A 24,059-nucleotide genomic window follows, 5' to 3' on the forward strand; every position below is an offset into this window, starting at 1 on the left:
ATGGAAAACGACCTATATCATCGTGGCTACTTTTTGAATAAACTATATCACCCGTTCGCGGCATCGCAGGCCTGTTTGGTAGATATCCGCGTCCCCACTCAAGTATACATCGAAGGTCATGTCTTGGACATACTCAGCTTGAGGAATACCTAACGCAAGGTGACACAAACGGAAATCTGCCAACGCCTTGGCGGAATTAACCATACAGGACCTGAGTTCCTTGCGGACTGTTGACCCCTCGGCGTTGGGTCACATACATGCCGGATTCGAAGATGGAGGGGGCCTGGTGGGGGCGCTGATCGCGCGAATGGAGCCGTGACCCCTCTTGGGCAATTTGCGCGGCGGAGCTCTCAACCACCGAGCAAGGCTTAGCCTTGATATCTCCCCTTGGTGTAGTTGGTTCATCACGTTCGACTGTAATGGTTACATTGTCATCGAAAGGTCTCTAGTTCGATTCTGGAAGGGGAGAACTTCTCTTTTTGCCTTTTCTGCCCTTGCATGTGTCGAGGTCATGGCTGGTCGGGGCGTTTGATTGGACACATCCTTTTTTTGTTCCTGCAACATGCGAGATGATGGCATGCATTTGACCGAGGGAAGTTGATCAGACTTTTAGAAGACGAGAGTTGGTGGACGATGTTGTAGTACGCCCCTGACAGACTCTAGACGCAGTGGCCACGGTGAATGCGGGATTCGTAGACATCTCAAATGGCACCGTGGCGGTCTTCTACCCCGTTGCCACGGTCCTATGCAGGCTCTTAGTTCTCGAGACCTCATCAAATCATAAGATATTCCAATGACCACGACTGCAAACATTAGAACCCTTCAATTGTGATCTTTGATAACCGCCCCCGAAATGACCCGACGGACCGCCTTCGTTGGAATTGGCGATGACTCAAGGACGGAAGTCGCTTTGAGTAACCAGCTCAAAGACCCCGGGTATCAACAACCGTTAGTTGATTGTGTGTATAGGTTGTTTGCTCTCAGCCAGGCGTACATCTCATTCAAAATTGGTAGGATGGAACAACATAATTTCCGAACACCCACTAGAGACGGGAAGCCAGCTACTGGATCACGACAAGTTACAGAACGATATACGTTGTGTACATGAATAAGGCAGGTGAGATAGCATGCTGGGGAAGCCGTGATCTCAAAGCTTTCGGGAATAGGCCAAATGAGCTGGCAGATACTCCATTCAGCTGTCCATCTCAATAGAAAATAAATAGTGCACCCTAAGACGTTGGTTGATATGTGAGAAGCACTAAAGGAAGAAGAAGAAAAATTTATTCCTCATAAATGTAACGCACATTGCAAATGGAATTGGATATGCCAAAACGCAAAAGATTGATTTCGCCCGGACTTGAACCGGAGACCTTCAGTGTGTTAGACTGACGTGATAACCAACTACACCACGAAACCATACCAAGCTGGATGCTTTTAGTTAGCAGTTTCGTCCTGGTACTGATCTAAGTAGGGCCAAACTCAAGCATGCCATCAAAGTCTACCGAGTTGAACTTCCAGTCGGACAGAGGTGCGCAAACCAACTCATATGTAGCGCATGTCAATGGACCTCTGTTGTACTTTGGCTTTCTGAAATCGAAGCCTTTGCTCATTGACTGGTTGTTTTGTGTCGTTTCTTTTCACCTTGTTGATGCAAGTGTAATCGCGATATCCAACCACTCATCTCACTCCCGTCACCTCAGTCACATCACATATTTCAGTCCCTCAAAATTCAAGACCCTCCTTTCTTCTCGCAGCCTGAGGTACGCAGCGTTCACTTCGTCTAATTTTTCTAATGAAGGCACCCGATCGCCTCGTACCTTCCTGACGGCCCCCCACCGCGAGAAAATTTCGTACGGAAGCCACTCGGTGCTTTCCCAACCAGCAGTGGGGGCCGACCGACCGCCCGCCCCACCCGTCCCGAAATCTCAACCTCTATAAAATGTCGTCCTCCTCGCGCAGGCTTTCATCTTTCCTCTTCTTTTTTTCCTTATGTCGACAATACTTCAGTACGTCTTACCCCCTAACTTTGCCTTTGCCTCGCGCCCCGCGGGCAACACAGCAAACGAACAAACAGCCCGCTAACCGCCTCAACAGGAGAATCATTTCTATAGTATTCGACCCTCTCTTGGTTCCCTAAAGGAGCCACAGATCCCACCCTGGTTGATGAGTGATATCCTCGACACCCTAGAGTGAAGAACTCTGGTTGCTCTCGCACCCTCCGCAAGGGGGGCGGCAGGGTCCTCGTGACCCTGCTGTATAGAGAGCGGTGATGATCTCGTCCCCGGCCGCGGTCTTGCCTTCGGGCGCGCGGTCGGGGTGGGTGTCGATGGACGTCTGACAGGCGTTTCTTTTTTTCATTGCGGGCTGGAGCTTGGTCTCTTGTCGTGAAGAAGAAAACTCTGCGTATTGTGGAGCGGTTGGACTGTAGAGGTTGCCATAATTTAAGCAATGCTCAATCTAAGCACTGGCATATGGCATGGCCTCGGCGTCCGGGTGGACTAGGAATTGTCGTCTCTGTTCCATCATTTTGAGGGCCAAATATGCTGGACTGTTTTTTTTTTGGAAAGACACATAGGTATACTATGAGCATGAGGTACACGATAGTCACCATGCGAAAGCTGGAAAGGGTATAGATATCATAGACCATCGTATTTCATACGCCTAAATCCAAGACCCATTCTGTTGATATACAACCAGGCCCAATGCTATAACTAAAATACAAAGTTTCATCATCTCAGATCATCGTCCCGTTTACTCAGCAACCCACACGGCGCTCATGCCCATACCGGTACCGATGCACATGGACGTGTTGCCAATCTTCTTGCCCGTCCGCTTGAGCTCGTACAGCAGCGTCGAGATCTGTCTCGCGCCGGTGCAGCCTAGGGGGTGACCGAAGGCGATGGCGCCGCCCTTGGGGTTGACCTTCTCGAACGGGATGCCGAGCTGCTCGGCGCTCCACAGGCACTGCGAGGCAAAGGCCTCGTTGATCTCGTAAATGTCGACGTCCTCGGTGGCGATGCCGGCCTTGGCGTTGGCGACGGGGATGGCCTTGGCCGGGCCCTGGCCCATGAGCAGGGGCGGCAGGCCGACGATGGAGGCGGCCACGAACTTCCCGAGGATGGGCTGGCCGAGGCGCTCGGCGGTGGAGCGCTTCATGAAGAGCACGGCGGCGGCGCCGTCAGAGACCTGGGAGGCGTTACCGGCGTGGATGCTGCCGTCCTTGGCGAAGGCGGGTTTGATCTTGCCGAGCGACTCGGCCGTGACGCCGGCGCGGATGCCGTCGTCCTTGGCGACGGTGATCTCACTAGTCTCGCCAGTCTTGGGGTCCTCGAACTTGACCCTGAGGGGGGCGATCTCCTGGTCGAAGAGGCCCTCCTTCTGGGCCTTGGCGGCCTTTGCGTACGAGGACGCGGCGAAGGCGTCCTGCTTGGTGCGGGGGACGCCGAGGTCGCGGGCCATGTCCTCGGAGAGGACACCCATGGGGACCTTGCAGTTGGCGGCCTCGGTGAAGTTTTCGAGGGTTTCGGAGAACTCGGAAACGGCACCGGGACTGGACGCGAACGAGTCAATAGGGATCTTTTAAAAGGAGGAACAAAGGTGGACATACCCGTATTGGGTAGACATGCTCTCAACGCCGGCACCGATGCCAATCTCGATCATGCCAGTCTTGATCTGGTTGATGATGTCGACCGAGGCTTGGAGACCGGAGGAGCACTGGCGGTTGAGGGTGCGGACGGCGGTGGTTGTGGGGAAGCCAGCGACGAGAGCAGCGGCACGCATCTCGGTGGCACCTCCGCCGGGGGCCAGGACGGTGCCGACGGCGATGTCCTCGACGAGGGCGGGGTCGATCTTGGAGCGTTCGAGGAGAGCCTTGAGGGCGCCGGCCATCAGGTCGGCGGCCTGTGTGTCCTTGAAGCCACCCTTGCCACCCTTGGTGAAGGGTGTGCGGAGGGCTGCGGTGACGACGACCTGCGAGGGGAGACTGTCAGAGGAGCTGTCGAAAAGAAACACCAGAGAGACTGTGGGAGGAGCCTACATCGTCGGCGTTCTTCTGGAGGATCTTGTCCTTGCCGCCAGAAGTGAACTGGCCGCCAAGCTGAGTCAATCTCTCGAGGGCTGTTTGGACAGTCGAGTTAGCAAAGCTTGGGGGATGTCAGTGTACGATGCTGAAACTCACCACCCATTGTGATAGTTTTGAAGGCTTCAAATAAGAACTATGAAGAGGAAAAGGTAGTACGGCAAAGACAAATGTGAGTGGGGAGGATGGAGATTGTAAAAGGGAAAAGTATATTGACTGCGAAGTGTAGGATAATTGTAACGGATAAGAATGTTTGGCTCGGATCTCAGATGGGACAATGAGCCTCGGATGTCGAAGAATGGGGGTAGGTACTGACAAAGACGAGCTGCAATGCCACCTCGACCTTTGGTTTAGCTGGAGAAAGCTGGGGGGCGGCGGCGGCGCTGATGTCAGCTGGGGGTCACTTGGGAACACTCGACCGAGGCTCTTGCAGAGCGTCCCACTTGCACACCGCATTGGAAGCGAAACCCCGGAGGGATCCATGTCTTTAGCGTTGGAAGCTGCGCTAGGGATTTTCACATGCTGGAGAATGTGCTGTTTCTTGGCTGTTGCTGCGCTGCGACGGCTGGATTCTCCACGCTCCCGCCTCCCCCGTACTTTTTCGGTGCTACTGCTGCTGCTGCTGCTGCCAGGGCCGCCGCCTTTGCGGGGGAACAGCCGCCCGCCATTGGGCGCTGCGGTTCTTGGACTCCTCCAATTCCCGCCAGCCGACCCCAATGTTTTGCGTCACAAGCATCTTGAGCAGGTGATCACCGTCCTTTTTTTTTTCTTCTTTTCTCCTTCCCGGGCACCGTCACGGGATTCTCTTTACCTTTGTCTGAGCAACCATGGGTAGTCTGGTTTACTAATCTTCGGGCTTAACCATTCCAGTATGGACGGCACTGGAGAAAGGCTGGAAAGCTTACTACCCAGAAACGTGGTGCTTTGTCTCTTTGGCGGAGCATGTGTTGGCTTGGTTTCGTATATGGTATTTCTCTCCCATTTGTCACATGTGAAGATGCACCGCGAGTCAACACCAAGCGGGAAGCCAATTACATCAGCCATCATGACTGCATCGCCCGCAGGGTCCATCAGCCAAATGTTGACACGCAACCGTACATTTGCCGCGTAGAAACACGAAAAAAGTCAAACGAGGAATAAGAAGAAATGGGTAGCGGATAACATCGTGACTTTATAGATTCATCATAGTACAAGAGACATCATTCTACATCTCTATATCTTGCCAGACAACAGTGTATGCCCTCTACAACTTGGCCGCCGGCTTGATGAGCGCCAGCCTCTCTCTCAGAGCGGCCTCCGCCTCCTTCTCTATCCTGGGAACCAAGTCCTTGACCGAAGGGATGTCGTGAATCAAGCCGATAACCTGCCCGGCCGTCCAGACCTGTAACACATGTTAGCTCAGCCGTCCTCGTCACTGCACCGGGTTCCTGCGAACTTACGCCGTAGTCTGGATCGCCCGTAATGAACACCTCCTTGCCCCGCTTCCCGCTCACGAGCGGTGCGATCTCGGAGAACTCGCCCGACGTGCTCTCCTGCTCGACCTTGATGGCCTCCTCCGTGACCTTGTTCTTATACAGCCGCGTCGTGTTCCTCCACCTGCGCAGCAACAGCGCCGTGTCCGTCTCCTGCGCCTTGACGATCTCCTCCTTGATCTTGTGGTGGATGGGCGCCTCGAGCGTGCACATGAAGCGCGTGCCCATGTTGATGCCGCACGCGCCGAGGCACAGCGCCGCCGCGAGCCCCTGGCCGTCGGCGAATCCGCCGCTGGCAATGAAGGGCACGTTGAGCGACTGCCGCGCGCGCGACAGCAGGATGAAGTTTGTGATGTCCGACTCGCCGACGTGGCCGGCGCACTCGAAGCCGTCGATGCTGAGGAAGTCGACGCCGAGCTTGACGGCGCTCTGCGCGTGGCGGATCGTCGTGCACTTGTGCAGGATGGTGACGCCGGCGGCCTTGAGCTGCTTGATGACGGGGCCGGGGGAGTTGCCGGCCGTCTCGACGATGCGGATGCCCTCGTCGATGACGACCTGGGCGTAGGCGGCGTAGTCTGGGGGCACGAGGGCCGGGAGGAGGGTGATGTTGACGGCGAAGGGGCGGGTCGTCAGCGTCTTGCAGCGGCGGATCTCCTTGCGCAGCTCTTCGGGGGTCGGGAAGATGAGGGCGGTGATGATGCCGAGGGCGCCGGCGTTGGAGACGGCCGAGGCGAGGTCGGCAGTACCGACGTGCTGCATGCCGCCCTGGACGATGGGCACTGTGAGGCGAGCGAAGAGAGCATGTCAGCGTGGGTTGTCCCTCCGTTGCAGCAAAAGAGGGCAGTAGGCTCCAGGGAGGACGACGGGGTAGCGATCAGGCGCATGGTGACGCCTGCGGCATGCGTTGTGCATCTCGCGCGCCGCATCCTGACTCTGACGTACCTTTGATACCCAACCGTCGGGTCAGCTCAGTGTCGAAAGGCATCTTGGGCAAATCGGGACACGTTCTCTATTCGATGGCGTCGTCGTGGCACAAACCAAGATGCGCTGGAGGGAGGAAACGAGGAGAGGAGAAAAGGGGCAACGAATATCTAAACGGAAATGCTAGTCTAGATGGTGTAGGAAGCAGACATCACCACAATAAAAAGGAACAGAGCGACAATACTGACGGCAGTGTAGCTGACTCGGAGTCCGGCGGTCGAGAGAGGGACGACACGCTCAGCCCCCGATCGGTACCTTGGGGGGCTGTGGGGACGTACCGAGGTAAACTCGGCCTCCACCATTTCCTCCCCCGCGTTTCCAGACCATTTTGCGATTAGAGCGACTGGGGAAAGACCGCCGTCCGCCGTCTCACATGGCACCATAAATTCCGTCCACGGGACTATTTCCGGATCCAGAAGGCTTCATCCCTGGGGGGGCCTATTGTGGTCTTCTTGCATTCTGACAGAGAACACACACTGCAATAGAGATTGGGACTGTCGCACAAGTCTTCATCGTCTTTTAGTCTTCACAGTCAGCAAGCCAAAAGGCCAGACCGCACGTCCACACGTCCACACGCATCTCTGTTTGCTCTTGCATTCGCCGCGCCCCCAGGCGTGTCAGCTGTGACATTGTGCTCCCATCCCATTCGCATTGGATCGCATCCATCGACCAACCTCAAGGCTTCCTGCGGCCGCACACACACCCACACCCTGGGTTATTGATACCCGACTGCCAGTTGGCTAACACGCCTACCCGTGCCACGACTGACGATTGGACAACATGCCTGGAGTCCATGTCGCCCCATATGCCCCCAATCTGGCGGCTCTTTGAGGCTTTCGTGCCACAACGTACATGTTGCGCAACGCAGAACCGACGTCAAGGGACGTCATCTAGCACTTGGCATTGATATTCCGTGGGCTCGTATTTATCACAGGAACATTGCCTGACGCGGGATACGCGATGCATAACTGCCCACCGGTGGCTGATGCCGGACCGGGGGACGGGACACTCTGGGTGAAAGCCCAAATGCAACCCTCAAAGCGGCCGTATGGAGCCCGACATGTCCGTCATACACGGAAGGTCCACCGCAGCACGGGAGCGGAGACATTCGACGTGATGGGCTTGGGCAGGTATCTGCTTGTCATCGAGACTGACAGACAGGCGGGCCTCTTCCGGCTGGCAAACAATGCCAAGGCCCACAAAGTGCAAATCTAACCAACCTTAGTGATCAGGACTGTTGCGAACTGTTGCGTCTCCACCGAGACGATGATGACCATGGCTGCAAGTCATGTCCAGTGGGAGACCGTCCATCTTTGATGCGACGTGGATGGTGATCCTCGTTGCTTTTTCCCGCTGCATGTCAATTTCCATCTAGGGTCTCGGCCACTTTGTCGCCGAGATCGCTGGCTGTCGATCAGGCTTCATGGTTCGATGAAGGGCGTCGGCGAATGTTGCTGTATCGAGGCGCGTCTCCAATTTGTATCCAGGATCTTACTTCCGCATGACCTAGGCTCGAACGAGTTGCAAGAGCCAGCCATTCACTATGATTGTAATCCAGCCCTTTCCTCATTGAACCGAGCATTGAGGTCTCTCCCGGATGAGGCACCCGACTGCGTTCGCCAGAGGCAATTTGCTGGGTTTCGTCGTTGTCAGCCTCCTGTCGCCCAGATATCGGCCTGAACCAAACCTTCTCTTTCTGGACTTCATGTTTAGACCCCATTACCGCCTATCTTTTTACCCGTTTGCCTGCTTCCAACCCATGGAAGGGCGATCATTGACGCGTTCTTGCTTCTATGCGGCCATCCGAGCGGTTGACGGCGTGTAGCGAACAAGATGGAGGTGATCCACATGGACCTAAACAGGGACGGGAGAGAGCAGCTGGCCGCTACTAGAGAGTTGATGTGGCAAATTTGGCCAAGATAGACTTCCTTCTGGCACCGACACGTAGCTCGATTGAGAAGAGGTTGATGTATCACGCAGCAGGTGCGCTGTGGAGAGTTGCAGCATCCTCATTTCGAGCATCTTTACTCGGGCTGCCTGTGTCACGATTCAGGCAGGTCGTCAGGTGAGACAGAGGCGGGAGATGTGCATTTGACGCTGGTTTATTGCAGCCAAACCGGTTTAGCTGCCGTTGCTGTGTTGGCGGCGCCTCGCAGGGCGATGAAGGATCGAGAAGAAACCGTATGCTCCCGATAGATTAATTGGCGCTGGCAGGCCTAGCCATCGACAAGTTGCGCCACTTGCAAGATTTCTCATCAGCAGGAACATGTCGTCAGCCTCAACCATTGGTTGGTACGTTGGTAGATGATGATGCTGGCAGGCAAGCCGGGGACGGTCGGGTATGCGGGCTCCGCTGAGACTCGCAGCATCCTCGCAGAGGCATCCTGCTTCCCCGTCTCAGTGTCATTGGAAGTCGAGCTCATGCTGTGCGGACACAAGATGATTTTGGGTCGCAATGCTGCGCATTCCTTGAAGGGGAGGGGTGCGACTCGGATGTGTAAAGCCGTAAGATAAAAAAGGAAACGTCGTAGCTAACTTGGGTTCGCTGCGGAAATGTCGAGGGTGCGAACGAGGCCAAGGAAGTCGTTCAAGATCCTGCAATTGACAACAGAGGCTCTCGGGTCCAAGTCACGGATTTCGCCATTTGTATAAAACAACACGGCGTTGACGAGCAAGGGAACGGTGTTATGTCCCTTTGCGAATTACGGCAAACAAACCAAGCTGGCGGGATCAAGCGCAAAGAAGGGCAAATGCTTGATGACTGGGATTGCCAAACTGCTACTGACCGCTCATCAGCGTTCCACGATGGGAGGGACCCCATGACGCTAATACGAATGCAGCGCCACTCGGAAACTTGCCGCGAGGTAGCTTCGACAAGGGCCCGAGTGGCAGAGCTGAGATTCGTGGGTGTTATCATGGTTAGGTACGAATCGTCGATCTCCAATGGACTTACACGGATGGACATCCCCCAATTCCCGACAGCCACGCAGCGTCCATGCGTCAACACTGGAGCGACTTTCAGTCTTAGATGGGTCGATGGGCGCACGTCAGAGCGTCCATGTTGAGAAAAGAAGTAGAGGGACGGGGCCACGGGCCACGGGGTCGGCGGCGGGCGAAAAACGAGGCAGAAGGGCTGCGGTAGGTCCGGGGGACGTTGGAACTGGTCCCGACGGGTTGGTCAAGAACACCTCTCAGCCAGATGGGACCCTGGCCTCGCTCGCACATCCTGCAGTCCGTCTGCACTCTCTAGAGTTCCGGTGCCCCTGTTAGTGTTCCTAGTCAGGGCCCGCCAAGGGCAAACGCCGATCCGCGAGCAAACATTGGGCCAGCACCGATCTGGTCAGGTTGAAATATTTTGCTGGCCACGGAATGGCGGCTCGTCGCGAACCCGTTTTCTAGCATTTGCAGAGGAAAGTGAATGCCTCGTACGCGGTGCAAACAGAGGGAGGTTTCGTGGACGAAGTCTCCCGGATGGAAAGGATGGTGGATGTGAGGTCGCATTTAGGTGTGGAAGGCGGTGACGACGCCGAGGTGCTCTGTAGTGTATCAAAAGAGACGGATTTCTCTTGACGATTTTGAGTTCGAGGTCAAGGCCTTGCTACCAGGACAGGGGCAGAAACTTTTGCCTGAGGAACCCTGACCCTGGACCCTGCCCCTTGTCCAAGCTCCGTTCACTCGTGTCTTCCGGTGTCACTGGGGCACCTCCTGAATCCCGGGAAGGAAGCGTTGCAACACGGAATGGCGATGGGCTTTGCTTGGCTCCTCACTCCTTTCTTTTCTTCTCTTCTTTTTCCCTCTTCCCTTGTCTTTTAATGGTCGTCCCGGGAGCGCACTGCTAGGTACTGCAAACCCGATGCAATCTACCCTGTCTCTCTGTTCCTGACTTCCCACAACCCGCCCGGTCGTTTCCAAATACTGACGGGCGCCCAGAGCACCGCGTGCCCTGTCCGTCTTCTGTCATGACATCCTCATCGTGTCCAAATGGTTTATAAGCTGCCTTACACAGCATGGGCTGTGCATTACTGTGTTGGCAAAACAGGGAGTGGTTTCCGGGGTCACCTGAGCCGCTCCAAAGTAGTTTAGCATTTGATCCCTTCTCACTGCCGTCTGAACAAAAGAAAGTTTAACAGACAGCAAAAGACGGTGAGAGCAGAAGAGGTCTTCGGATACTGGACGGGCACCGTCAGACAATGTAGACTCGACATTAAGACGCGACAATCAAACCGCCGGCAAAGCTTCGCATTGTCATGTACAGATGCTAATCATGATGCTAGCCGACTAGGCCGTTGCGTAGTATCCGTTCTTACCCTTAGTGATGGTCTGTCATTCTGCCTCCAAGTCACCGTACCAGCCCGGGTGGAGAGCAGGTACCTGCTGAAAGGACTAGGATGGAGAAGGTAAGCTAAAAAAAAAAAAAAAAAAAGGACTAGGATGATGTGTATTCGTACCTCTCATTCGCAATTGTCCACTCTCCACCTGGACCTCTACGCTCGACCACAGCCAAACTTCTCTCTCTCTCTCTCTCTCCCACTCTCTCTCTGTCTGGTTGTGTCTCTTGTACTCAAGCATATTTTCTCGTCTTCCATCATACCCCGTCGACGGCCGAGCATGACGAGAGAACGTCCCTGGTTTCCCCCCAACCACCAACGCCGCCCTGTTCCCCGGTTTCCCGGTTCCATCCCACCCCTCTTCCTGCTCCCTTCGTTTCGGGGAAGCATGACGGTTCCTTAGACTCGCAGGCTAAGGAGCTAGGGACCCCTCCGGCTGGGGCTCCTCTCGTTCCCCGATGACACCAAGGCCACCAATGCCTTTCCATAGACCAACTTGGACCGCCACTGCGACTGGTATCCGCCCGTACCCCTTCGCCCTTCTACGAGTGACCGGCTACTTTGAATGCTCTTCCAGCTGCGGGCTGCCCGCTTCCTCGCCTACTCTACCTACACGACCTGCTGCTGCGGTACGTGTTGCTTTACCTGCATCCGAGCTGCATTCACCCAAACCCGCCGGCCGCCTGTCACTCTAGACGATCCCGCCCAGGCGCCCGTCTTCCAACTGCGGCCACGACCACCGGCAAACTCCCTGGACCTGGCCTAAACCAGAACCAGCGACGGTCATTGAGACCAGCAAAAGCAGCCGCACGTACCTTGCTTGCTCTGGGGCACACAAGCTGTCATGGCACTGGTTGTGTTCCTATGCGGCATAGGTGCACGAAGCTGGACAAACAGCACAAGCACATTGCAAGCATAACGCAGCTGCTCCGCGTGCACAACCACATGTTCGTCCTCCTCCGGAGACTACACGGTGCGGTTCCTCCACCCCAGACCAATCCGTTTTTTTCACAATTCACAATTGCCTCACCGGCATCAGCATCGGCAGCAGCAGCATCATCATCATCATCATCATCATCATCATCATCATATGTGGTCTGGCCCGCCCTAGGTACTAAGATGCCCTGCTTCGCCCTGCCCTGATCTTCATTCCCACCCCACCCCAAAATGACGATGAGGAGCGAGTGCTGCCCGATCCCACCCCCTTTCCCCCCTCCACTAACTACATCAGTATCGTGGTACATACAACACTCGCCTCTCCCCGCCCTTTCCCTGCCGCATCGCGCATCACGCATCGAAATCGACGTGGCTCGACGGCCTTTTTGTCTCCCCTGCTTTGCAGTGACATGCTTCAACGTCAGTCCGTGTTGGTGAGGATGGTCTCGATGAGGCCCAAACCTTCTTGACCGAGTTTCCTTTCATCGCAATGTATGGAGGCAACGCCATTCCCCTGCCCAACCACCCGGCCTGCTTAGCATTACCACCCCGGTCCGTTTCGCTTCACCGGCTGGCGGAGTTGAAGCCGCCAGAGAGGGCCCTGGCGTTGTTAGCCCAGAGTTCCGAGAGCTGCCCGGTGCCAGTGCCCAGTGCTCTGCGCATAACCCAGGTTCTACTGGTCTCTTGCTTTGCCTTGGCCTGATTGCCCAATCGTCGGCTTGTTATCTGATGTCAGTGCTATTCTTGTCGAAACCCTTGCCTTTTACCTCGCGTTACTGCTCATGTACCGATCAACAAGTGCCAGTCAGTCCGGCCCTAGCCCTGGAAGCAATTAGCTCGAGTCGGCTGAAGCGTTGACTGCGTGGGTACGGGGCCATCGCAGCCCTTCCTCTCAAGCCCTCCAGCCTCGCTGCTATTCCTACCCTCAATCCCTTTCCCGCTATCTGTACAGCTTGTCCGTTCGTCTTGATTCGCCGATCCATTGTTCGCTTTACGCCCGAGGATGAGAACATGTCGACGAAAGCTCTACAAGTACCATGTAGCACGTCAGCCACGTATCTTGGTACATGGCAGGATACATATTTCACTTTTTTCACGGATACATCCAGGCTGTGTGCATCCGCTTTCCGTAACCTTCGTTTCCTCTCCCTCTCTCGGCTGGAGATTCCAGTCTTACCCCTGGTCAGCTCGCACCCTGCCTTTTCCCACCGTTTGTACTTTGCTTGCCATCGTTGTCACCGTGGCCCTCCATTCGTCTCCTCTCCTGTTCTTCCACCCCTTCCCCCCGTCAAGCCGTGTACGAGCCCTTGTCTCTGCGGCTTGTAGCTCCCAATCATTTCCCTCTTCCACCCAGACGGGTCGGCACTCCACGCCAGCTCTGTTTAGTTTTGGTCCCTCCGGCCGCCGGGTAAGGGAGCCTGGTAAGCCATGTCCCAATCAGCTGTTCGCTCAGAGCGTCCAATTCCTGGTCTCCCTTCAGAAGTAGCGTGTATTCCCTCACCTTACCAACATCTTGTCTCAAGTCCCGCAAGTCCATATTTTCTAGCTTCCTGTTCATCAATCCATGATTGTCGACCCCCATGTACCGGTAGACCACGCGGGGGTTCCACGACCAGCATGTGCCCAGGGGTGTGCAAGAGGGGGGGAAAAAGAGAAGACAGCAGAGAGAAAGAATAATTGAGAAATAAAGAGAAAAAAAAAAAACCGACCAAAAATATGACACTAAGGAACCGAGTTTATCACGACGTTCTGCCGCTACTACCACACTCCCCACGTCCGCCGGTCTGGTCTGTGGTCTGGCATCAGACGAAGCAAAAGCACTCACACCCAAGTGGCACACCCCTCTTCTCCTCGCCGCCGCCGCCGCCGCGGCGGCCACTCATCAGAGACAAGTACCAGGGCATGGAGAAAAAGAAAGAACACAGGAAATCGACGCGGTCCTGTCGTTCTAAACCCAAACGGAACTGGGACGTGATGTTGTGTCGTTACTTCTTTGGATCAGGTCCCTTTTCTCCCATCTTCCCCTTCTTTTTCTCACCTCCCACCTCTACCCATCCCAAAATGCAGCATGCCGTAGGGTACCAGCCCAACTGATTCCTTACCCGTCTTTACATTTGTTGTGCAAACAAACCCATTGCCTTCAGAACAGCACCGAACTAATCTTGTCCTGCCACATCACAATCTTTCTACTCCAATGGGAATATCCCCATTCGTTTCACGGCCGACCTGATCCGAGTATAAGAACTACCAATTGCCGCTGTAGATTGTCTAGACATATCCACGACCTCAACCGACCCCAACAAACAACATCAACGACACCTTCCTGGCACGGAATTTCACCCGATCACCGCCCGAATTCTACAGACTTCCTTTGTTGCTTCGAGCATAACATTGCACTGCATGTACTCCAACAAGTCCTACTCGACGAGCGCCGCTATGTCTGCTTCCTCGTACAACAGCCAAGGAGGAACCTGGCAGGAGCGCCTTGAGGGTATAGCGGCACTGCATCCGTCTCATCGATCCTGACAAAACTGACAAGTACTCAATAGACGCCTGCCGCGAGGCTAACATCTTGCCTCCTGTCTTCCAGATCGTTTCTGACCGACGTGGTAAGTTTGGCGCCAGATCTCCGCACCAAATATGTCCAGGTAGCTAATGGTTCTCTCGTAGGCGGCCGCACTGCTTGGTCCAGTCGAGTCACGGTTCACGGACGCACCCTCTCCGCACGATTCTGGTACGACGGCAAGAACCTCAACAACGCAAAGGAAGACGCCGCCGAAATGGCCCTCAATTACCTCACCGGTTCCAACCCCAGCTCGCCAGCGAACAGCAGAGGCAGCTGGTGAGAACGAGAGGGAGGCATACCTACGGGGGGGACACCCCCCCCCCCCCCCCCCCCTCCCGCAACTTGCAGCGAGCACCATTCGAGCATCATCGTCTAGCGTCGCACTTGACGTCCTTTTTTCTAGGTTTATTCCTTGTTTTTCCTTGGCCCTCATTCGACTGTTCACTTGTACGAATACATCTGGAGTTGGGATTGGGAGACATTGGCCAATGCCACACGGCACAGGGGATACTACGGATATTGGCGTACAACTACATTTCTACCTACGGTCAACTGGAGCTCCGGAGGGAACAATCTGGGAGTTGAGCTGGTTGAGGGGAATGGCGCATGAGGACATTGCCACCAGGCCAGTATGAGGGGTGGGCAAGCATGGCTTTTCCCGTGCGTGTTCCTCACAATGTCAGACGTGGTGGAAACATGGTCTGGAGAAGAAAAACCGACCCGAGACAGAACCTTGGCGAAACAGGACCGGCAGACAGTCGACGGTCATGAGGGCTTTTTTTTGTTGGCAGTGTTGCCATACCGCCCTTGTTCGTAATTTGGTTGCAATTTGCAAAATTCTTGTTTTTCCCCTTTCTTTGGAAGCGGCGTTACGAGGGAAAAGCAACCACAATGGTAAGGGATGCGCAGTGGGAAAGGTAATTAGAAAAGATTCGAGTTGATTGAGCTGGCCTTTCGCAGTGTCTCCCAGAGGTGAGAGAGGACCCAAGAATGCTTCCTTTTTTCGTGAGATCGTACCCACTTCTTCCCAGCACTTGCATTCACTCCACGTGCAATGGATGTCTCTCCACGTTGTTGTCATGACCAAACTGATTCTCTTGAAGCGGTTTACGAGGGGGAAAGACATCAGTGGCTTATGGTGGCCAGGCTTGCCCCAACAAAACCAGCAACCGAAGCCGGGAACAGAAGGGGTGTCGATTGGCATGGGCAGGGCGAACACTCTCTCGCCCGTCCCCCCCCCCCCCCCACGATGACATCTTTTCTAGTGCTGCTATCACCAATGAAGGAAAGGAGATAGGTACGGTGTCGGCGCGCAGTGGCCCTCCTCCCTATGGGCTAAAAGCGAGAGATAAAAAAAAAAAGACGAGCTAGGGAGCCGGTCTAGCAACGGGACGGCGGCAGATCCTACGCCAAAACCAGCTCCCCAAGGCTCTAAACACTGCACAGCATACAGCTTGTGAACGTGGAGCTTAATCATATGCTACGCGCTAGGTCGTTGTCAATGGAATGACAGCTTTGAACCGAAAACTCCCCCGCGGGATAACAACCCCCCCACAAGAGAGATAGGAAGTTGTTGCGACGCGGAAGCAAACAAGCAGAGGCTGGTGAAAAAGACGACAGGGAAGAAAAAAAGAGCCGCTAAATGCCGTCTGCAGGAGTCTGCACACACTCTGCAGCATGGGCGGCGGCTTGGTCACGCATCCTTAGTGATGTGACTGTCCCATTCGGTCAGCATGCAGCGAGGGGTCGTGGGAGAGAGAGAGAGAGAGAGAGAGAGAGCGCATGGGTCGCGACTGCGTGTGTTACGGTTTTGTGGGTGAGAAGCGGAAGTGATGCGACATGTGAGCGGGATGAGATTAAGCTTGGTCTTGGACACGGGCGATTGCCGTCCAAAAAATTGACTCTCTCAGGTTTCTCTTATGAAAAGTGATTGGCGCGAGCGGTTGCTCTCATCACCACCTACCCACACAGAGTACACGGGGGATGTGGTATGTCGTGCGCATCGGTCAAGGGATGAGAGAGGGGGTTTAAGACAGGATGTCCTGCGGATTGGGTCGGATGGCATGGGATGGGGTCGTTGGTCTCAGGGCTTCGCAAGATATTTGGTTCGGATCCAAAAGCCTACAGCCGCTGAGAGTGAGAGAGAGTCTTGTGACTGGTCACTTAGAGCAAGCAAGGCAAGCCAGGTTCATTGTGAAAAGGTGTGATGGCATTGGTGAAGAAGGTCTGCATCTCGGTGAACCATGTGGATCGCGGGAGGGTGGTAATGATGGGCTGAGCTTAGGTAAGGGAGTGGAGGTCGTCGGTGGCGGCACGGGCCCGACCGACTGACCGGCGTGGGGTCTGGAAAAGAGAACAATCAAGGTCGGCGCACGGAGCCACTTTTTATCCGCTGGGAGCTTGGAAAGCTCAACCTGCAAGGTGTGTAGGTAAGCAGACAGCAGTTGGGAGGTGTGGAGCGGCAACAGCCGCGCGACTCAATAATTTTCGTGGATCACGGATTGGCTTGGATTCGAACCCGTCGAAACGGCCCCCCAGACGACTTTCTCACCACCTCCAAACAGCTCGATAACGCCCCGATACACCTCAATTGGCGGTCTACGCCCTCGGAACGTATCGAATTCAGAGCAGTCATGTCTCTGCGGCCGAGCCTGCGAACAGCCGGCCGGGCGCTCGCGCTGCGCTCGCGACCCCTGGCCCCCCGACAGGAACCTTTGGTCTGGGCCACGGCGAGACGAGGATATGCGGACGAACGCAAGGGCGAACGGAGTCAGCCTCCGACTTTGAAGCCGTCTGAGAATGCGGCTTTCCCTCAGAGCCAGAACGCCCCCGAGTCTGCACCGGGACAACAGGTACGGAGACATAGCCGATGATGGACACCCAGGAAGATGTCGCGACGGAGAAGAAAGAGAGAGTAGCTGACGGTCTATGCACAGTCGACAACAGACGAGGCCGCCGCAGCACTGGAAGAGCTCGCCGCCGCTGCCAAGGGCCAGAGCGCCGGGCTCAAGGGTGGCCTGACGGAGGCTCAGGAGCAGGCACTCTACAACGAAGGCGCCATTCCCCCCACACCGTCGAACGGCGACCCCCTCCGTGACCTCGAGGTTCTCGCCTCCGGCGGACTGCTCGCGAACGCAGAGGAGGTGGAGGTTGCGACGCCGCAGCCCCCGAGTTACAAGTTCCCCCTGCCAAAGCTCCCTCTGCCGCCGCACAGCCACCTGAAGTCTCGGTACCACCCCGTGCTCGACCAGTTGACCAACCTGATGATGCGGGACGGCAAGAAAGCCCAGGCGCAAAGAGTGAGTTTATCTTCATATGCAATTTTGCGGTTCCACGTGTGAAAGGGATAGTGTATGCTAACGAGTGCGCTTGGCAGAATATGGCCATGGTCCTCAACTTCCTCCGAACCTCTCCTCCCCCGATCATCAACCCACGATACCCGCTCCTTCCCGGCGCCCCGCCGCCGGCGCACCTGCCATTAAACCCCGTGCTATACCTCACGCTGGCTGTCGACTCGGTGGCGCCGCTGGTCAAGATCCGCCGCATTGCGGGCGGAGCCGGTGGTGGTCGCCCGCTGGAGCTGCCGGCGCCGCTGGCCGTGCGCCAGAGGCGGCGGGCTGCCTTCCAGTGGATTCTCGACGTGGTCAACAAGAAGCCGTCCAAGGGCAGTGGCCGGACGCAGTTCCCGCACCGAATGGCCGAGGAGATTATCGCCGTCGTCGAGGGCCGTTCGGGTGTCTGGGACAAGAGGTTGGCGCTGCACAAGCTCGGCACGGCGACGCGTGCCAACTTGACGGTTAAGCCTGTCAAGGCGAACAGCAAGTAGAGACAGTAGGGGACTGTTGTTGAAGGGGAAGAAAAAAGTGTAAGCAAAGTGTGTATATTGTACTATATTCATCCCAACAATGTCAAGTGCTCGAGAGGAGCCTTTCCCGTCAAACTGCTCCACCGGAATATCAGGGCTGTGAGGTAGGTTCTTATAAATGGCATGATTGAGATTGTTTGTTCCTCTCGGGATCACTTGTGAAATAGAAATCGGGGAGCCGGGAAGTGTGGTGACAAGGCAGTTGTCTACGAAGAAGCTTTGGACACGGGTGTTTCTCATGAGGATTAGCTCTGGCAGTGTGCGAGCCGCAGCGGCGCCTGCTCTGTCGAAACTTAACTTCAACACGGCCAGAGAGGTCTGACGGACGAGTTTTCCCCGAAGGATGCAACGCGGGCCTCGAAACCCGAAAGACGAGTAGTGCCTCTCCTAACTAGACGCTTCCTCCTGACAGATGGGATCGGAGATTCGACATCCTGTGAATGATTAAGGCGTCTTGAAGGTATATGCTCTTGTAACTCGAAAGACAAAGTCATACGACATGATGGTCTATCGTTTGAACCCCGCATACTTGGTGAGGTTAAAACACAACGGCTGGGCCACCAGACTCAGCCTCAGCCACGAACCGCTGCCACAGGGCGCTATTACTCCCAGCCTAAAGGGCTTCATGTGACAAACTCCTACCAGCCCATAGTGACGTCGGGGCGGGTTGTGCGTGACAGGAGTCGGAGCGTCTCCTTTGGCGCCCCGATAGTGCGCCGTCTACCTCTCCGGCGGCCGTGAGCCCGAGTGATGCCTCGCCCATCGTAGCACGGCCTGCGAGCTGCCGGTGGCTCGTCGCCAAGAGGCGGACGTTCTTGGCGATGGACGCCCGCGTCGTCATCGCACTGGGCAACTGGTGCTGTAAACTCGGCTACGAGGGACTGTGAACGATGTAAAGTCCCCCTCATTGCTACGTTTCCCGTATATTACATCGGGGACCTGCAGACAAGACGGAAAATGACGGAGGCCGCGGGCGGTGAAGACCGGGAAGGACAGGAAACGTCGGTAATGGTGAGGAGAAGGGGAAAAAAAAAGATCGCAGAACTCATGTGCAGAAAACCGAACAGGGGCGGGAGAGAAAAACGCACACACGCACAAACTGTAGTGGGGGCAAGCAGGGAATGCGTCACTGACTTACATCGCAGTTTTTTTTTTCTCGACCTGGGATGGTTCGAGGATTACCGCTACACGAAACCACGTGTACAGCGCCGTCAGATTATGAAATCGTCCAATATTTTGTTCTTTCCCTAGCAGCCCTTTTATTCTCCTTTGATCGGCCTCAGAATCTTCCTGACCATCCCTTCTCAGCCATCTTACTTCACACCAAAGTGCTCTGAAACCAGTCCTGGCGATCTCGTTCGAATATCAAGGCAATCTTGTAAGTGGTCCCCGAATCCCATCAGCTGTTTCCCCGTTGTTTTTATTTCTTTTGTTTTGTTTTAAGCACAGAGGTCGCTGGGGTCGGGTACGTACACAAGCAGCTCGACAGCCGAGTGGCCAGGCGGTCAACCATGGGTGCGTGGGAAGTCCCAACAGGCACAGAGCGTTGTCGTCCACTTTGGACGGGTTGCGTCTCATTTTCGTGCATCCATCAACAGACAGAAGCCAGACTTGGGGCGAGGGTGCATCCCATGTCAGGATTGAGTTTCCCCGGAGGCAGCCCGGCTTGAAGGAACAGTCGGCCCGCAAGGCACAATGCGCAAATGATGGCGAACGGGGTTTTCACACAAGCACAAGCACAAACTTACATGCAAACTCTCCTCGACAAGTGCGAGGAGTTGGGACTGAGGAGGTGTACCTCGCCGGGCTTCCAGAGTGGGCAGGTACCATCCGTACCAAGACTGGCGATGACGAAGCACTCATACGGCTAATGGGGACGCTGAACAAGTGAGAAGCGGTTCAATGTCTGAGCTGCAGCGTTGAATGGATGACCATCTTCATCTTCTTCTGGGGGGGAAACAGAGGAGGAAAGAGTCCACTGGAAAGGGCCCAAATGGGGCTGGGCTAGTCGCTGGGCTGGAACTGGAGACGGATAAGGTATTAATGGATCCATTCCATTGGCAAATCTCTTGCGATCTGCCCTCCAGTTTGTGTTTTCGTTCAGTCCCCGCGAGGGTCTCTGCACAAGGCCACGCAAGTCCACGCAGGTCGCCTGATGCAGAGCAGAAGGCGGAGAGACAGCGAAGATCTGGACTGCAAGCGACTCCAGGTCTAGGTATTCCCCCGGCGCAGTCTGCCGCTTGCCATGCCTCCTGCACCGCATATCAAAGGTCACTTTGGAGGTGACAAAGAGGCAAAAGAGGGCGCCGCCAACTCCCAAAGTCCAAGACGTCGACGCTAAAAACGGTGCACCTACCCCTCCCCGATCCCTCCCCTCCTCCTCCTTCTCCTCCTCTCTCCACCCTTGGACAGCTTGCACCCTCCACCGTCCAGTCTCCCACCCGCCAATCCCCACCTTTCTTGCCCTTCCCAGCCTGCGCTTGCGCTGCCACTGCCACCACCACCACCACGACCGACTGGGGGAAGAACCTAACAAGTCGGGACATTGGGCTGGACTTGGACTAGGATACCTTACTCTTTCTCCATCCACCAACACCGCTACCAATCGTATGTTTGCGCTGCCTTCGTCCGACTCCTTGTTGTTTCTCACCTACCGCACCTTTTTCGCTTCCTGCCTCTCGTCTGCCTTTTGCTACCTACTACTGTTCTTCCTCCTTCAACCGGTCTTGGCAACCTCGACTCGTGCTTCACAAGCTAATTTAGGCCTCCACACCCCAGCGCACCTTCCGCACTTCTGATCTGGTCGTTCCCCCGGAGCCATGATCTAGGAAGCCTACGCCGCCGACCTGTCTACACTGCCCCTACACAATGCTGTTTCTGCCGAACAACTTGCACCGCCAACGCCAACACCGCAAAATCATTCCCCGCTAGATTTACCACACCTACGAACGAAAACAAATCCTCCCCGAACCATACAGCCCTATTCTATTCCAAGTAGACGATACCATCAACAACATCACGCCAACAATTCGTTCCCGCTCTTCCATCACACAGGCGACACCCACGCATTGCCGACGGAGGCACCCTCCCCGCCAACAGCGCAGACCACCCATCGGCACCTTTCAACATGTCGCATCAACCCATGAGCATGGAGGCCATGTTGGACGAGGAAAGAAGGGATGTTCTGGCCCTCCTTGAGGGTACCACCAGCAGATCCAACTGGAATCCAGGCTCGCCCGTCTCGGCTCGCTCTCCTTCGCCGTACACCTCGCCCCGCTCCCCCATGAGAAGCATGTTGGACGTTGGCGGCGATGCTGGAAAGAATAGCCCCGTCAGGACGCACGCGGTACCGGTGCGCAGCATGCTGGACATCAGCGGCCCTCCGCCCCCCGTTCGAAGCATGCTCGATATCGACACATCGGCTCCCAAACAGGCCGCCAGCGCTGGCCCTAGCTCTCCCGTCGAATCCCGCGCGCCTCATCCACGAACCTTTTCCGACTCTCACTCCCAGAAGCCCAGCTTCGGCCCGCGTGCCGTCGCCAATCGCATGGATCCCACTGCGGACTACCAATTCTCTGATATTGCTACTAACAACATCGGACACGCATTGCCGAAGCGCAACACCCAAGGCGGTAAGGGGCCTGGCGCGAAGAAGTCGGGCAGCGTCATGGCTGATGTCATGCGTGGCAACGAAATCCCGGGCATCGTACTTCCCGGCGACAGGGCCCGGCATGGCTCTATTGCTAGCAATCCCTCTATCAACCTTGGCGGAAGAAGTTCAAGCAGAGGCCAAGGCAGCAAATCTAAGTCTCCTCATGGCCGCCTGAGCATGCGCTCGCGCTCGCCAAACGTCAGCGGCCGCTTCCAGCAGATTCCTGGCACGGCTGTCCTCGATGACGGCCGTGTAGTGGACATCTCGACAGCCTACCGCAAATTGTCTGACGCGAACCTTGCGTTCTCGGGGGCGGTCTTTCGGGGTTGGCTGGGCGCAAGAAGTCAAGCACAGACGAAGCCGGTGTCGGCCGCTTGACGAAAGACTACCTTAGTCCTGACGGGGAGGAGCTCGAGGACAGCAGCGACGACGATGCGCGCAGCTTCTCGGACGAGGAGAACCAGAGGGGACGTAAGATGTCACCGCGGTCGTCCGAAAGCGGCGCAAAGTCACCTGAGCTAAACAAAAGTGATCGCAAGACACTCAGTTTACTTGCTGCGGCTGAGGAAGAGCGTAAGTCAACCCCATTCGATAAACCAGATGACATGCTGACCGATCCACAGGCCTTGCAGTCACTTCTAAGCAACCGCAATATCAATACAAGTCATTGCTGGACGAACCTTCTATCACACTCACCAAGTCCACCGGTGAGAAGGCGAAGCCCAAGGCCGGCGTACGCCCCACCACGGCGTTCGACAACGAGCCCGGCTCGGGCATGGCTTCTGCCGTCAACTCGGATGATGAGGAGGAGCTGAACGACATCAAGCGCGCTCAGAGACTGGCCTTCTCCCGAACCGAGATGCTCAACAACCCAGAGTTCTCCCGCACTCTCCGCATCATCATGCGTGGCGAGTTCGATCAGATCCAGAAGGCGGCGTTGGAGGAGCACCACAGGTTGAGAAAGTACCTGGTGGCCACGGACCTGAGCGAGGAGTCGACGCATGCCCTGGAATGGGCCATCGGCACAGTCTTGCGAGACGGCGACACTCTCATTTGCATTTACTGTGTGGACGAAGAGACCGGCATCTACTCGACTGAGGGGATCATGGTTCCTGATGAGCGCGCAGCCCACCAGGAACAAGCTGAGGCCATCAATGCCATGTCGAGCAACAAGGCGGCACCGCCAGGCATGACAAGTGGCCCGTCTTACCCTCATCTCCCGCGGGCCTCGGCCTTGAACGCCAGTGATTCGTCGTCACCAGCACCGTCGAGCAGGGAGCGCGGCCGAGCCGAGGAGGAGCGCCGTCGCGCAGTGTACGACATTCAAGAGCGTGTAGAGCGCTTGTTGCGACGGACGCGTCTGCAGGTGCGGGTGATTGTAGAGGTCATCCACTGCAAGAATCCGAAGCACCTGATCACGGAGGTCATTGACCTCGTCAGCCCGACGCTGGTAATCCTGGGCAGCCGTGGCCGCAGTGCTCTCAAAGGGTGAGTACTGGACATTCTCATTGATATGCGGCGACTTTGCTGACGGCTTCACAGTGTCATTCTCGGGTCATTCTCGAATTACCTCGTAACCAAGAGTTCGGTGCCTGTCATGGTGGCTCGGAAGCGGCTCCGTAACAAGAGCAAGTACAAAAGGGGCGCCATCAAGCAGGTCAACGACTTGAACAGCCCTGGAGCTAAGAGTCTCGCCAACGCGAAGATTGACTAGAAGGATCCCGCGCCGAGGCGTAGGCTGCCAGGGCTCTGGGACCGTTTCAGTACGAGAAGAGCACTGTTGGTCGAGGAGCGGGAGCGGGAGCTGGGACGGATGGAGCGGGAGGAACGGAGAAGAAGCCTGTAACTGAGGGCAGGGCATTCTTTCCGTATGTTTTTTTATATGAGCCTTTCAGCCCAGGTGGAAGGCCCAGAGCGGAAGCTTGAATGCGTTCCAGGGCTTTCCAGGGCGTTCCATGGAAGGTGTTCTGTTTTGGAATGGATCCCAGAAAGCAAGCGTGATTCATTCGGCATCGGTACATGCAACGAACGACTTGTCGGGTTTTCTTGTAGGAATTTGACGGGCTACATTACTACAAAAGCGGCATAGCAGAAATTTACAGTAACAGGCTGTTTGGCATCTTTGCTTCATTCTCTCGAGTCAACTGTTTGGTGGTGAGTCAAGCGAGGAGTCGACCAGAG

General features: G+C 55.8%; 5 protein-coding genes and 2 non-coding genes across 7 annotated transcripts; 4 read left to right on the forward strand and 3 right to left on the reverse strand.

The window, feature by feature from the left end:
* The first annotated feature begins 381 nt into the window (after positions 1-381).
* ColSpa_tRNA_110 lies at positions 382-469 on the forward strand. The gene is given in 2 exon segments: positions 382-420; positions 434-469. It is a non-coding gene; the product is annotated as a tRNA-Tyr (tRNA).
* An 873-nt stretch (positions 470-1,342) lies between these two features.
* Positions 1,343-1,416, reverse strand: ColSpa_tRNA_121. The gene has a single exon. It is a non-coding gene; the product is annotated as a tRNA-Val (tRNA).
* Positions 1,417-2,751: 1,335 nt separating this feature from the next.
* Positions 2,752-4,184, reverse strand: ColSpa_04379 (3-ketoacyl-CoA thiolase, peroxisomal; the record flags this gene model as incomplete). Its single annotated transcript, XM_049270591.1, has 4 exons — positions 2,752-3,550; positions 3,608-3,969; positions 4,037-4,116; positions 4,178-4,184. 4 exons carry the CDS (start codon positions 4,182-4,184, stop codon positions 2,752-2,754), a joined length of 1,248 nt encoding a protein of 415 aa, XP_049126548.1.
* A 1,137-nt stretch (positions 4,185-5,321) lies between these two features.
* Positions 5,322-6,535, reverse strand: ColSpa_04380 (nitronate monooxygenase; the record flags this gene model as incomplete). Its single annotated transcript, XM_049270592.1, has 3 exons — positions 5,322-5,459; positions 5,518-6,329; positions 6,493-6,535. 3 exons carry the CDS (start codon positions 6,533-6,535, stop codon positions 5,322-5,324), a joined length of 993 nt encoding a protein of 330 aa, XP_049126549.1.
* A 7,660-nt stretch (positions 6,536-14,195) lies between these two features.
* Positions 14,196-14,641, forward strand: ColSpa_04381 (uncharacterized protein; the record flags this gene model as incomplete). The annotated part of the gene is made up of 2 exons (XM_049270593.1): positions 14,196-14,286; positions 14,466-14,641. The coding sequence occupies 2 exons, from the start codon at positions 14,196-14,198 to the stop codon at positions 14,639-14,641; spliced, it is 267 nt and encodes an 88-aa protein (XP_049126550.1).
* A 2,353-nt stretch (positions 14,642-16,994) lies between these two features.
* ColSpa_04382 (37S ribosomal protein S7, mitochondrial) lies at positions 16,995-18,187 on the forward strand (the record flags this gene model as incomplete). Its single annotated transcript, XM_049270594.1, has 3 exons — positions 16,995-17,213; positions 17,298-17,660; positions 17,738-18,187. 3 exons carry the CDS (start codon positions 16,995-16,997, stop codon positions 18,185-18,187), a joined length of 1,032 nt encoding a protein of 343 aa, XP_049126551.1.
* Positions 18,188-21,353: 3,166 nt separating this feature from the next.
* Positions 21,354-23,592, forward strand: ColSpa_04383 (uncharacterized protein; the record flags this gene model as incomplete). Its single annotated transcript, XM_049270595.1, has 4 exons — positions 21,354-22,203; positions 22,233-22,451; positions 22,502-23,366; positions 23,421-23,592. The coding sequence occupies 4 exons, from the start codon at positions 21,354-21,356 to the stop codon at positions 23,590-23,592; spliced, it is 2,106 nt and encodes a 701-aa protein (XP_049126552.1).
* Between the last annotated feature and the right edge of the window lie 467 nt (positions 23,593-24,059).

Source organism: Colletotrichum spaethianum, assembly GCF_022836535.1.
Source record: "Colletotrichum spaethianum MAFF 239500 DNA, contig09, whole genome shotgun sequence".
Classification (NCBI taxonomy): Eukaryota; Fungi; Ascomycota; class Sordariomycetes; order Glomerellales; family Glomerellaceae; genus Colletotrichum; species Colletotrichum spaethianum.